The sequence below is a fragment of the Hylobates moloch genome, unplaced genomic scaffold (assembly GCF_009828535.3).
Source record: "Hylobates moloch isolate HMO894 unplaced genomic scaffold, HMol_V3 SCAFFOLD_19, whole genome shotgun sequence".
Taxonomy (NCBI): domain Eukaryota; kingdom Metazoa; phylum Chordata; class Mammalia; order Primates; family Hylobatidae; genus Hylobates; species Hylobates moloch.
In genome coordinates this window covers 24,189,153-24,203,347 of record NW_026652294.1, presented here as the reverse complement: position 1 = coordinate 24,203,347, position 14,195 = coordinate 24,189,153, and the positions used below count along the sequence as shown (strand labels likewise).

At 53.4% G+C, this 14,195-nt stretch overlaps 1 protein-coding gene across 5 annotated transcripts in view; it reads left to right on the top strand.

The window, feature by feature from the left end:
* The window catches only part of TTLL1 (TTL family tubulin polyglutamylase complex subunit L1), a 48,326-nt gene extending 40,915 nt beyond the window's left edge, over positions 1 to 7,411 (top strand). For all 5 annotated transcript variants that reach the window (XM_032138556.2, XM_032138553.2, XM_058431641.1 and 2 more), the window contains one exon: positions 5,209 to 7,411. In XM_032138556.2, coding sequence (XP_031994447.1) covers positions 5,209 to 5,338 — 130 coding nt within the window. In that variant the 3' untranslated portion in view covers positions 5,339 to 7,411. The remainder of the gene's footprint in view (positions 1 to 5,208) is intronic.
* The last annotated feature ends 6,784 nt before the right edge of the window (positions 7,412 to 14,195 follow it).

Here is a 14,195-nt window from a genome sequence, read left to right as displayed (position 1 = left end):
CCATTACACTCCAGCCTGGGCAAAAAGAGTGAAACTCTGTCTCACAAAAAAAAAAAAAAAATTAGCTGGGTGTGGTAGTGCACGCTTGTAATCTCAGCTACTCAGGAGGCTGAGGCAGGAGAATCACTTGAACCCGGGAGGCAGAGGTTGCAGTGAGCCCAAATTGCACCACTGCACTCCAGCCTGGGCGACAGAGTGAGACTGTCTCCAAAAAAAAAAAAAAAAGATTGACCCAGAGCTACACCATGGGGCCTGGGAGGTTGCCTGGGAAAAAAACACTGCAGAAAAGGGTGTATAATGTAATCCTTGTAAAACATTGGCCTCAGAATCCCCTGTGTGTACATGAAGTGACATGTGCAGTGGCTTACATGCGAATGCATGAGCAGGGAAACGTGGAAGGACACACATCATGTTGTTGGCATCGATACTGCGGTCGAGTGGGCATAGAGAAGAGGGGGAAGGAGACGGCAGTAAAAGGCAGAGGAGTAGGTGTGTTAGGTTCACAGTTACATGCTTCTGTCAAAGCAAAAATGTGCGTTTCATTTAAATTTTTAAAAAACGAAGAAATATTTAGTGAAATTTACACACACACACACACAGACGTCAGGCTTGTAGCGGGTAGGCGCTGCTGGTGGGAGGATCTGAACACGGGCCCAGGACTCTGGAGCCCACGCTCAGCTGCCTCTTGCCCCTGCTGTGGGTGATTTGTGGTGTGGATGCGCATGTTACAGCTCATTGTCTGGAACAGGATGAGCAGGTGGAAGGGAAGTTCAGATGGAAGTATGCTGGGCTTGCCGGCAACCTCGGGGCCTCTACAGGGTAGTGGCTGTGAACTTCAGGGGCGACCAGTCAGTGTGTGTGGTTGGCTGTTCTCTCCCGCCATGGTCAGCTGCCCAGGCTAGGTACAGAGAAGGCAGAGGGTTGGGAGGGACCAGGATTGGGAGCTTGCGATGGCAAGAGAGAGGGCAGTGGGGACAGGGAGAAGGCGGGGGTGGGTGGCAGTCCCACGGGGAGGAGGGTTGTTGGAGTCGGGCACTAGGGAAGTGGGCTGGGAGGAGAAGGGGCAGTGGTCAGGGAGTGAGCACTCGCCATGGAGATAATGCGAGGGGTGACGAGGCTTGGGGACTCCCTGGGGATGGGACTGAGATGGAGTAGAGGACAGGGTCACCAGAGGTCAGGGAGTTGGGGGTTTCATCTGTTTGGTCATTGCCGTCACCTGCCACCATGAACTAGGTAGGACCCTGGCTCTCCAAGGGATCTGGGGTGGTGACCGGGAGGACTGGAGGTGACGGCGCAAGGACGAAGGTAACTGTGGTGACCAGGCCCGGAAAGAGCTGGGGGCTTTAGAGAGGAGGCCGCCTCCAACCAGGAGTATGGTGGGTGGGAGAGAAAGCAGCCTCCACACCAGGGGCTGCAGGGGAAGCAGCGTCTCGCAGGAGCCTGTTAGAGCAGGAAGGGGAAGCGGAGATTGAAGGACAAGCGGAGGGCATGGTCGGTGCGATGATGGGCAGAGAGTTCCGGAGCCCACAGAAGGTGAGTCTGGGGATGGGGTCAGACTGGGATTGGCAGCCTGGGAAGTGAAGGGTGAGATCAGGGTTGGGGATGGCAACTGCGATGGCGGCCTTGGGGGCTGGGTCCTGGTGGCCCCTGTGCTGGAGGACTGAGGGGGCCTGTGAGGGTGTATGGGTTGGGGACCATTGCAGGGAGACTTGTCAGTAGCATGAGGACCTTGGGGGATTCTCTTCAGTCCAGTTGAGGGTGGTGGAGAGGCTGGCTTGTTGGGAGTGTGTGGAGCCTCTGCCCCATCCAGCCCTTGGCCTTCTTGAGGGAGTGGGCCAGACTCGCCATTTCCAGGCTAAGAAGCAGAGGCCAGGCTGGGCATGTTGGCTCATACCTGTAATCCCAGCAGTTTGGGAGGCCAAGGCAGGTGGCTCACCTGAGGTCATGAGTTCAAGACCAGCCTGGCCAACATGGTGAAATCCCATCTCTACTAAAAATACAAAAATTAGCTGGACGTGGTGGTGGGCACCTGTAATCCCAGCTACTTGGGAGGCTGAGGGCAGGAGAATGGCTTGAACCCAGGAGGCGGAGGTTGCAGTGAGCTGAGATCGTGCCACTGCACTCCAGCCTGGGCGACAGAGCAAAACTCTGCCTCAAAAAAAAAAAGAAGAAGAAGCAGAGGCCAGAGCCTCACTGCTTTTAGTTGAAGAGACAACAAGGTGACCCCGCTCCCTGATCCAGCCATCCACTCCCGGCTCCTGAGGAGTAATGGAAGGCTCTTGTGTGGAGCTGATGGCTTCTAAACGCTTCTAGTCGGGCCTTGCTTCCCTTAGGCATTCAGCTGATCAAAGAACCCCAGCTCCGTTTTCAGGTGCAGCCACCTGCAGCAGTAGCAGTTGGTGCTGACTGGGAGGGCCACGTCATCTGAGCGGCGCCGCGCGTCCATGCCAGGTGCTCTGCGTGCCCACAGCAACCCCTCAGAGCCCAGCAGCATCTAGCAGAGGACACTGGCCACATGAGATCACGTGCCCCAGGCCACGCCATTGGCTATGACCCCACAAGGCCTGGCACTTTGCATCTGCCACCTCCAGGACCCTGTTCTGAAGTTGCTGACTGTACTTTTACAGCCTTTAAAAAACCCTAACAGTGACTAGATTCTTTCTGTGAAAACCCAGAAGAAAAGCCTGCTAGAACAGGAACTTTGAAGAACCATCTTGGCTCTGATTCTCCTCTGCGTTGGCTCGGTAGGTGGCCAGACCACCCCTGGGAACAGCGCATCCCGGTGCCAGCTGCTTGCCAAATGCTCCTTTCTGTTTGTTTTGTTTTTTGAGCCACACATATCAGCACAAGTGCTCTGTGAAACGGGTCACCATATGTGATCCTTTTCTCCATTCATTCAATAGATTCCTATCCACCAGACCTTGAGCAAGCTGCTGGAGGCAGCCACGAACCAGACAGGCAGTCACTGCAGCCCCCTGGCCAGTGAAGCAAACACAGAGGGGCAGTGGAGTGAAGACATTTATGAATGTGGAGCCCCCAGTGGGGAGGGGTATCTCATCCTGTGGAGAGGGGCCAGGGAGGCTTCCTGGAGGATCCCCCACCCAGGCAGATTCCAGAGTTCCGGGGGTGTCCTGTCTGGCTTCCTTGTGTCATAAGGACTGTGGCTGTGTCTCTCCTTCGAGAGGCAGAGAGGAAGCAGGCCCCCATGTCATCGTCCTGACAGCCGCACCCTGGTGCAGAGCCTGGATCCCTGTGGTGTCTGCTTCACAGACAGAAGTCAGAAAATGCGGCCAGGCACAGTGGCTCACACCTGTAATCCCAGCACTTTGGGAGACCGAGGCAGGAAAATGGCTTGAGCTCAGGGGTTCGAGACCAGCCTGGGCAACATGGTGAAACCCCATCTCTACCAAAAATACAAAAAATTAGCCGGGCGTGGTGGCATGCACCTGTAATCCCAGCCACTTGGGAGGCTGAGGCATGAGAATCTCTTGAACCCAGGAGGCAGAGGTTGCAGTGAGCCAAGATCGCGCCACTACACTCCAGTCTGGGTGACCGTTTAAAAAAAAAAAAAAGGAATCCGAAAATGCTTTCTTCCCACCTCCTCTTTCAGTCCCAGTTTGCCACCAGAAGCACAATGCAGAAAATACATTCTTTAACCTCAGAAGTTTCTAACTCACACTACATTCAACCTGCAGACTCTGGTTTTGGTAATAAGCTTATCACAGAAATCCACCCTTTTCCAGAAGTCCGAAAGATTAGCACTCAGCATCTGGGTACCTTTCGTGTTTGACATAAATACCTACATACAACCGAGGGTCCTAGTCAGGATGGCCAGCGCAGCACACCGACGGATGTGCTTTAACTGGGGAAAGATGCTTTCCACACTCCTCAGCTCTGCTGGACAAAAAACTCTTGAATTAGAAATCAGAAGTCCTAAAGGTTAATCTTACCTCTGCCACGGACTGGCTGTGGGACCCTAGGCCCTGAGCAAACCTCTAGAACCCCAGTTTCCCCCCAGAGGAAGCAAGTCCTGGTGCTGCCGCCCGAGTTGGGAGGGTAATGTGAGTCACCGTGGAGGGGGCGGCCCCATTCCCCTAGCCTGCTCCCTGCCACAGCCTGCAATAGGTGCAGGCAGCAATGACCATGCTCCGGGACCCCGTGAGAGAAGGGCCCCGTCACTGTGGGAAGGACCCAGGACTTGCCCAGATGCTGTGACCACCCCATCTGGGGAGCTGCAGCTGGCATCCAGCTCTTCCAGATGCGAAAATTCAGGCTGTTTCCTGCACTATTGCCTCCTTAGTGCATGCGGCCTTAGGATGCATGAACTTTAACTGGGAAACAGGCAGTTAAAGAAAATGGGGGCTGGGCACGGTGGCCCACGCCTGTCATTCCCAGCACTTTGGGAGGCCAAACGGGCAGATCACCTGAGGTCAGGAGTTCGAGACCAGCCTGGCCAACATGGGGAAACCCCGTCTCCACTAAAAATACAAAAATTTGCTGGGTGTGGTGGTGGGCACCTATAATCCCAGCTACCCGAGAGGCTGAGGCAGGAGAATCGCTTGAACCTGGGAGGTGGAGGTTGTAGTGAGCCAAGATTGCACCATTGTATACCAGCCTGGGTGATAGGGTGAAACTCCATCTCAAAAAAAGAAGAAAAAGAAAATGGGGAGGGATGGCGTGGGTCACAGTGGCAGAGTCTCTAGCTGAGTGTGCACTGTGGGGCCTCTCTGCCCTGGCCTCCACTGGCCGGTGCTCATGTGCCGCTCCCATCTGGAATGGGGTTAGTCCCCCCAGCCTGCAGGTGCCTTGTGTGAAGCGTTTCCAGCCAGGCAGTCTCACCTCACTTACCCCGGGCTGGTTCTGTGTCACCTCATTCATGTTGCCTTTGGAGTCATTGCCAAATTTGACCTGGTGACCTGTATAAAATGTCAGCTTCCGAGGGGAGAGCACTGTCCACAATAACAACTTAACAGGGTTGTCCACAGAGGCAGGCTGGCCTTGGGGAGCGTTTGCTGGGCTGCGAAAGCCACCTGGCGGGCAGGTGGGCTGGAGCCAGGTGGGAGGTGGGCGGGAGCCAGCAGGAGTTGCGGAGTGGGGCCCCCTCAGGCCGCTTCTCTGGGTGATGTTTTTGCCACACAGCAGCCTGGTGGCCCTGCCTGTTGCCTTCGAAAGAGAGCCTGCCGTGATCCTGGCTGTTTCTGTCTCCAGGTACGATGAAGAACTGGCCCAGGGTGACGGGGCTGACCGGGAGCTGAGAAGCCGTCAGGGTCAGTCTCTGGGGCCCAGAGCAGGCCGATCGAGAGACTCGGGGAGAACCGTCCTCACCACCTGGAAGTGACTCCCACCTGGACCTTATCAAAACTACTCACTCCACCTGGGCCCCTGCTGAAGCCCTATTTTGAAATTTCCCTTTTGTAGAGCTTTTTTCCTTTCCTAAGCCCTGTAAATAAATGAAGGCACTTCTTTGGAAGGTTATGGAGTCTGTTTGACAGTGCTAAAGGAAACAATTCACGCAGATGTATAAAACTCGTTTTTTTTTAACCTAAGCAGAATTTTCATATTAAAAACTCACTTTTTTTGACAGAAAGTAACAGATTCAAGCATGTAATTTGATGTGTCACAAGGTTTAAACATTTAAAAACTTTACACTAAATTAAAAACAAAACAAATCTTATAGACTAGTCCTGCCATGAGAGAGGAATGTATTTAACTGACGGCTCATTTAGTTGTGTTTCTTTTTACTTGACTGTGATTTTTTTCTTTTTTTTTCCAAGACAGAGTTTTGCTCTGTCGCCCAGGCTGGAGTGCACTGGCACAATCTCGGCTCACTGCAGCCTCTGCATCCTGGATAGTAATTCTCCCACCTCAGGCTCCCAAGTAGCTGGGATTACAGGTGTGTGCCACCACACCCAGCTAATTTTTGTATTTTTAGTAGAGATGGGGTCTCGACCGTGTTGGGCAGGCTGGTCTCAAACTCCTGACCTCAGGTGATCTGCCCACCTCGACCTCCCAAAATGCCGGGATTACAGACGTGAGCCACCGCGCCCAGCTTACTTGACTGTGATTTTGAAGAAAACAGGCAACTAGAAATATGCGTCAGTCTAGGTGTCTAGGTGCTCCCAGGAAGACCTGGTTTCTTTTCTTTTTTCTTTTCAGGTAGGACCTCGCCCCGTCACCCAGGCTGGAGTGCTATGGTGCGATCATGGCTCAACTTCCTGGGCTCAAGTGATCCGCCCGCCTCAGCCTCCCGACTAGCTGGGACCACACAGGCACACACCACCACCCCCAGCTACTTTTTAAAGTTTTTTTTTGTAGAGACAGAGTTGCACCGTGTTGGCCAGGCTGGTCTCGAACTCCTGGGCTCAAGTGATCCTCCTGCCTAAGCCTCCCAAAGTGTTGGGATTACAGGCATGAGCCACCACGCCCGGCTTCAAAAAGACCTGTTCCTACCACTTCGGTTTTGTGGATGAGTCAGTTGTAAATTGAAGCAGACGAGCGCAAACAGGTCTTTTATGACGTCAGCAGCTGAGTTTGCTGCAGGGAAGCGCCGCGGGCAGCCAGGAGCTGTGGGAGGAGCGATGGCTGCGGGACAGGCTGCACAAGCATGGTGTTCCCATGCAGTCTCCCGGTAGCCCGGTGACTTACAGGAGTGTATGGAGAGGACCTGAGTTGGTGGGTAGATGGACAGATGCATTTGAGTAATAACTCATGAGTTACAGTGCTGTTCTTAGGAAGGGTCTTTTTTTTTTTTTTTTGAGGTGGAGTTTCACTCTTGACACCCAGGCTGGAGTGCAATGGCACAATCTAGGCTCACTGCAACCTCCACCTCCTGGGTTCAGGCGATTCTCCTGCCTCAGCCTCCCAAGGAGGTGGGATTACAGGCGCCTGCCACCACGCCCAACTAATTTTTGTATTTTTAGTGGAGACGGGGGTTTCACTATGTTGGCCAGGCTGGTCTCGAACTCCTGACCTCAGGTGATCCTCCCGCCTCGGCCTCCCAAAGTGCTGAAATTATAGGCGTGAACCACCGCGCCTGGCCAGGAAGGGCCTTTTATTCATGGTCGTATTAACACATATTTGCTGAAGTTTCACTCCCTGTCTTGAGTTTATCTTTAAAGCTTGCCACCTGTTTTTGTTGCAATGCTAGTAACAGGAGTTTGTTCTCCCAAATGGCACCAAGGGTATGTCCTTCAGATAAGGGTCTTCCCTGACTTGCCCAAGCTCTCTCAGTACCCATGCATGGATGTGTGTCAAGTGTACGTGCCATATTGTGTGTGTGTATATGTGTACATATATTTGATGATGTTTCACTGCCAATTAGGGAAAAATAGATCTTTTCAACACATGGTAGAATAGAAAGTAAGAGAAACATACACAAATGGTACTTGGCTAGACTCCAAATAAACTGCTATTGGTGGACGTTTCAGCCGTTCCTTCTTCATGATCTTATGGGTATGTGCGTTGTGTGTGTTCCCTGGTGTTTAAGTTTTTGTTTTTTTTGTTTTTGTTTTGTTTTTGAGACAGAGTCTCGCTTTGTCGCCCAGCAGGCTGGAGTGCAGTGGCGCGACCTCAGCTCACTGCAATCTCTGCCTCCCAGGTTGAAGTGATTCTCGTGCCTCAGCTTCCCAAGTAGCTGGGATTACAGATGTACACCACCATGCCTGGCTAATTTTTGTATTTTTAGTAGAGATGGGGCTTCACCATGTTGGCCAGGCTGGTCTGAAACTCCCAACCTTAGGTGATCTGCCTGCGTCAGCCTCCCAGAGTGCTGGGAATACAGGTGTGAGCCACTGCACCCAGCCGTGGGGTTTAGTTTTAATGTGTTTGCTGTTGATGGCGGGTGTGGGATGGAGATCCCCGAGTCAGACTTGGCCTTGTGGCCTGGCTCTGCTGTTTATTAGCTGTTTCCCAAGCCTGTCCCTGGGGTTGTTGCACCTTTGTTTCCCACTGTATAAAATGGGGAGCTCTGTGGCCGGGCGCGGTGGCTCATGCCTGTAATCCCAGCACTTTGGGAGGCTGAGGAGGGTGGATCATCTGAGGTCAGGAGTTCGAGACCAGCTTGGCCAACATGGTGAAACCTCATCTCTACTAAAAATACAAAAATTAGCCTGGAGGCTGAGGCAGGAGAATTGCTTGAACCCAGGAGGCGGAGGTTGTGGAGAGCCGAGATGGCGCCATTACACTCAAGCCTGGGCAATAAGAGTGAAACTCCGTCTCAAAAAAAAAAAGGTGGGGGAGTTCTGTTTGCCACAGAAACAACCAGTGCCACCGCACAGGGACCCTGCCCTCCCGCCTCGCTGGCTCTGGCGAGCCCTCTTACCCCCCAGGAGGGGGTGTCCTCTGCACAGCTGGCGGCTCCACCTCGGCTCCTACACACAGAGGTGAAAGACACCCTGTTAACTGTTCCCATCTCTTCCACCGGTTTTTACAACCCGGTTCTCAGTTACATTGTGTTGTTTTTGCCTCTCTCTGGGAGAAGGGTGGAGTCCCTGGTTGGGAACGTTGGCCTCTGAGGCTCCAGGGCCACGTAGTCCTAACGGAGGAGTCACACCAAGTGGTTAGTTTGCTGGTGACCCAGTTGCTAGGTGAGGGTGAGGCTCTGCTAAGTGGATTTATGTCATATAGTGACTGTCTCATTAGTGATGTCATGTTCTGGGCAGATGTTTCCTCTGAGCACTTCCAGGACACGGGTGGGAAGGGTGCGGTGTTGGCAGCTGGCCTCGGGAGGCTGTCGGGCCAGGAACAGCCCCATTCAGCGCTAGGCTGGGCCCGAGCAGTGAGCCCTGCTGGGAGCTGTCCAGGAGCCGTCGCTGTTTTCTTGTCAGCCCCCACACACTTGATGGGGTGGGTCCCAGGCCAGAAGGTTGCATCCTGTGGTTGTTTTCACCAAGTTTGATAGGCTTGGTTTTTCCCAATATAAACCCATCCTCGACTGGGCACAGTAGCTCACACCTGTAGTCCCAGCACTTTGGGAGGCTCAGGTGGGTGGATCACCTGAGGTCAGGAGTTTGAGACCAGCCTGGCCAACATGGTGAAACCCTGTCTCTACTAAAAATACAAAAATTAGCTGGGCTTGGTGGTTCATGCCTGTAATCCCACCTACTTGGGAGGCTGAGGCAGAAGAATCACTTGAACCCAGGAGGCGGAGGTTGCAGTGAGCCGGGATGGCACCATTGCACTCCAGCCTGGACAATGGAGCAAGACTCCATCTCACACAAAACAAAACAAAACCACCATCCTTCACCTCCTTTGCACACGGGCTGCTCCCCGGGTATTAGTGAGGGCCTGGTGACAACCTTCTCACTGTCTCCCTTCTCCTCCTCCGCCTCCCACCTGGGCTTCCACGGAGACCCCATCAGTCTGGACCTGCATCTGGTTGCGCTCCACTGGCTTCTAGGACTTTCCTCACAGGGGCCATTTCCCCTCCACACAGTGGTTCTTCAGGGCGCTCCATAAAGCCTCCTATGCTTGCCGCCCATTGGCCTGTTGGCTCGCACTGCCACACACCATGTCCACCAGCGCCAAACCCATGCAACTCCTCCCTGAGTCCCCCCAGGGGCCAGCGCACTCTCCACCCTCCCCTCTGGAGCCATTCCCGGCTGTGCTGTGGCCGCCTGGCCCTCTCCCCGCAGCAGCCCTGCAGCCCCTGTGGTCTGGGGAGGCCAAGATCTCCTGCAGGGCCCTGCCTGCCTGTAACGGCACAGCGACTGGGGCTGCTCAGCGACTGGGCACGCCTAATGTGAACTGTGTCCCAGCGGAGGGCCCTGGGGCACGTGAGGACCCTTTGTGAGCAGGTGGGAGCACATCCACCTTTGATTCCAGTCCCTCATTGTGGAAGATGAGGGATTTTGATCTTCACTGATTTGCCCCAGCCTGAACCATATTAGATCTCACATCCTGTGAACAATGGCGGCCTCCTGCTTTTGTCCTGAGAAGTATTCAGAGCGCTCCTCCAGTGACAGATGCAAACCCACCTTGCTCATGCTCCTTCCCAGCCGCTGGCGCTCTGTCAGCAGGAACAAGTCTAGGGGCCCACGGTGTTCCCCCAGGCCCAGGCCCACCCTGCCTGCCACTTGGCCAACATTCCCCGGCAACTCCAGTTTAACTCACCTAATCTCCCCTCCCCTTCCCACCCCTCCCCTCCCCTCTCCTCCCCCCCTCCTTTCTTTCCTCTTTTTTTTTTTTTTTTTTTGAGACAGAGTCTCACTCTGTTGCCCAGGCTAGTGGCACAATCTCGACTCACAGCAACCTTTGCCTCCTGGGTTCAAGTCATTCTCATGCCTCAACCTCCCAAGTAGCTGGGATTACAGGCATGCGCCACCATGCCCAGCTAGTTTCGTTTTGTTTTATTTTGAGACGGAGTCTCGCTCTGTCACCCAGGCTGGAGTGCAGTGGCTTGACCTCAGCTCACTGCAAGCTCCGCCTCCCAGGTTCATGCTATTCTCCTGCCTCAGCCTCCTGAGTAGCTGGGACTACAGTAGGCGCCCGCCACCATGTCCGGCTAATTTTTTGTATTTTTATTAGAGATGGGGTTTCACCATGTTAGCCAGGATGGTCTTGATCTCCTGACCTCGTGATCCGTCTGCCTCGGCCTCCCAAAGTGCTGGGATTACAGGCATCAGCCACCGCGCCCGGCCTAGTTTTGTATTTTTAGTAGAGACGGGGTTTCACCACATTGGCCAGGCTGGTCTTGAACTCCAGACCTCAAGTGATCCGCCGGCCTCCATCTCCCAAAGTGCTGGGATTACAGGCATGAGCTACCGTGCCCGGCTTCCAGCCAAATGTTTTTGAGTGATGGCATTAGTGTTCTTAGAGATGTGCCTCTGGGGCACATCAGAGGATGATGGAGCTGGTGAGAGGCTAGAGGGAGATCTGGCAGTGCAGGCCAGAATGTGAACTCAGGTGGGGCCCTAGGGACGGGAGGAGCGGAGTTGCGCACGGGGAGCCTGCACACCGGGTGGAAGCGGACCTGCAGAGACAAGCAGTTCTCAGTGGCCCAGCAGGGGGCGTGTGTTAAATGGGGTTTGAGCCCTGAATGTAGAAGGAGGTAAACTGCAAAGCTGCAGTAACAAACGTGCTTTTCAGAAGCTGTTCAGAAAGGCCACGCTACTCATGGTTATGAATAATGCTGCCTCGAGGCCATGGCTGAATAGCAAGAACGTCACCAGGCAGCTTCCCTTCCTGTATCTTGTACTAGTTAAAATGAAATCAGAACTTTTTGTTTTTTTGAGACAGAGTCTTGCTCTGTTGCCCAGGCTGGAGTGCAATGGCGTAATCTCGGTTCACTGCAAACTCCACCTCCCGGGTTCCAGTGATTCTCCTGTCTCAGCTGGGATTATAGGCACCTGCCACCATGCCCGGCTAATTTTTGTATTTTTAGTAGAGACAGGGTTTCACCGTCTTGGCCAGGCTGGTCTTGAACTCCTGACCTGGTGATCCACCCGCCTCGGCCTCCAAAAGTGCTGGGATTACAGGTGTGAGCCACCACGCCCAGCCTGATAGCTCTTTTTTTTGAGACAGGGTCTCGCTGTGTCGTCCAGGCTGGAGCACAGTGGTATGATCACAGCTCACTGCAGCCTTGACCTCCTGGGGTGATCCTCCCACCTCAGCCTCCCAAGTAGCTGGGATTACAGGTGCATGCCGCCACACCCTGCTAATTTTTATTTATTTTATTTTATTTTATTTTTTGAAACAGTCTCACTCTGTCACCCAGGCTGGAGTGCAATGATGTGGTCTCGGCTCACTGCAACTTCTGCCTTCTGGGTTCAATCGACTGTCCCGCCTCAGCCTCCTGAGTAGTTGGGATTACAGGCACATGCCATCACATGTGGCTACCTTTTGTATTTTCAGTAGAGACAGAGTTTCACCACGTTGGCCAGGCTGGTCTTGAACTCCTGACCTCGTGATCCACCTGCCTCGGCCTCCCAAAGTGCTGGGATTATAGGCATGAGCCACCGTGCCCGGCTGCTAATTTTTTATTTTTTTGTAGTGACAGGGTCTGACCATGTTGCCCAGGCTGGTCTTGAACTCCTGGCCTCAAGCAATTGGCCTGCCTTGGCCTCCCAAAGTGCTGGGATTACAAATGTGAACCACTGCTCACGTGAAATGGTATCTCATTATAGTTTTGATTTGCATTTTTTCTGACAGCTAATGATGTCGAGTATCTTTTCATGTCCTTATTGGCCATTCGTATACCTTCCTGGGAGAAACCATTTTGATTTTTTTTTTTTTTCTTGAGACAGGGTCTTACTCCATCACCTAGGCTGGAGTGCAGTGGCACAATCACAGCTCACTACAGCCTCAACCTCCCAGGCTCAGGTGATCCTCCCACTTCAGCCTCCTGAGTAGCTAGAACTACAGGCATGTGCCACCATACTCGGCTAATTTTTTTGTAGAGATGGGGTTTTGCCATGTTGCCCAGGCTGGTTTCAAACTTCTGGGCTCAGCCGGGCGCGGTGGCTCACACCTGTAATCCCAGCATTTTGGGAGGCCGAGGCAGATGGATCACGAGATCAAGACCATCCTGGCTAACACGGTGAAACCCCGTCTCTACTAAAAATACAAAAAATTAGCCCGGCGTGGTGGCGGGCGCCTGTAGTCCCAGCTACTTGGGAGGCTGAGGCAGGAGAATGGCGTGAACCTGGGAGGCAGAGCTTGCAGTGAGCTGAGATTGTGCCACTGCACTCCAGCCTGGGCATCAGAGCAAGACTCTGTCTCAAAAAAAAAAAAAACAAAAAACTCCTGGGCTCACATGATCCACCCACCTTGGCCTCCCAAAGGATTATAGGCAGGGGCCACTATGCCCAGCCAGATTTTTAAAGGGGTGATTTTTGTACTGCTCACAGGAAATCATGACTCCTTTCTAATTCTGTGGTAGAAGGCATCATTGCCTCTTCCATGTAGCCTTTCCTGGTGACTCTAGTCTCTACTGGTCTCTCCTTTCTCTTACATTTTATTATTATTTTAAAAAATATTAGAGATGGGGGTCTTGTTATGTTGCCCAGGGTGGTCTGGAACTCCTGGGCTCCAGGGATCCTCCCATCTCAGCCTCCCAAAGTGCTGGGATTACAGGCATGAGTCACCATGCCCAGCCTCTCTTGCATTGTAAAGCATAAATCAGATTCTGTCAGAGCCCTAATGCCCTCCAAAAGCCTCCCCTGGAACATAAATAAACTCAAGTTCCTTGCCTCTCTGGCCTCCCTCTCCGCCCCCTCCGCCCCCTCCCTTCTGCCCTTGCTGGTTTTGCTGGAGACACAGCAATCTTCAAGAGTCATGCCCCTCCCTGCCTCAGGGCCTTTGCACGGCAGGCCCCTCTACTAGAATTCTCTTCCCCCATCTCTGCAGGCCTGGCTCTTTTCATCACTTGGAGCAGCCTATCCTGTCTGCCACCTTCCCAGAGAGGCTCTCCTTTTTTTTTTTTTTTTTTTTTTTGAGACTGAGTCTCATTCTGTCACCCGGGCTGGAGTGCAGTGGCATGATCTTGTCTCACTGCAACCTCTGCCTGCCGGGTTCAAGCAATTCTCCTGTCTCAGCCTCCTGAGTAGCTGGGACTACAGGCACCCACCACCACGCCCGGCTAATTTTAGTATTTCTAGTAGAAACGGGGTTTTACCATGTTGGTCAGGCCAGTCTCGAACTCCTGACCTCAGGTGATCCACCTGCCCTCAGCCTCCCAAAGTGCTGGGATTACAGGCGTGAGCCACCGTGCCCGGTCCCAGAGAGGCTCTCCTGGTGGTCCCTCTAGCCCCACTTTCTTACCACCTTCTTCTGTTTTCTCCAAAGCACTCATATCCCTGAGATGATCCGGGTCAGGCCTGTGCCTCTGTGCTTTCTCCCCGGCACAGCCTCCAGCTCCGTGTGCCCCTGCCTGGCCCCAGCCTGACACACGCGTGCAGCAATGATATGTGATGGCTGGACGACTGTGGGAACCAGGCCGTCTACTCATTTGGGATTGTCCTTGTCCTCCTGCTATGTCGCTCTTATTGCCTGGGTCTTTGCTATCCACCCCCAGGCTGAGATAAGGAGGAACTGGAGGGCAAGGGCTGAGTTCTGTCCTCCACGCCCAGGCAACGCTGGTCATTTGTCGAAGCATTTATGGACAATGTCAGAGCAGCAAAAACGGAGGGAGAGCAGCAGGTGGGCGAGGGATGATGGGGAAGTCAAAGACATTTAGTCTCTAGAAGGGATGATTTAGG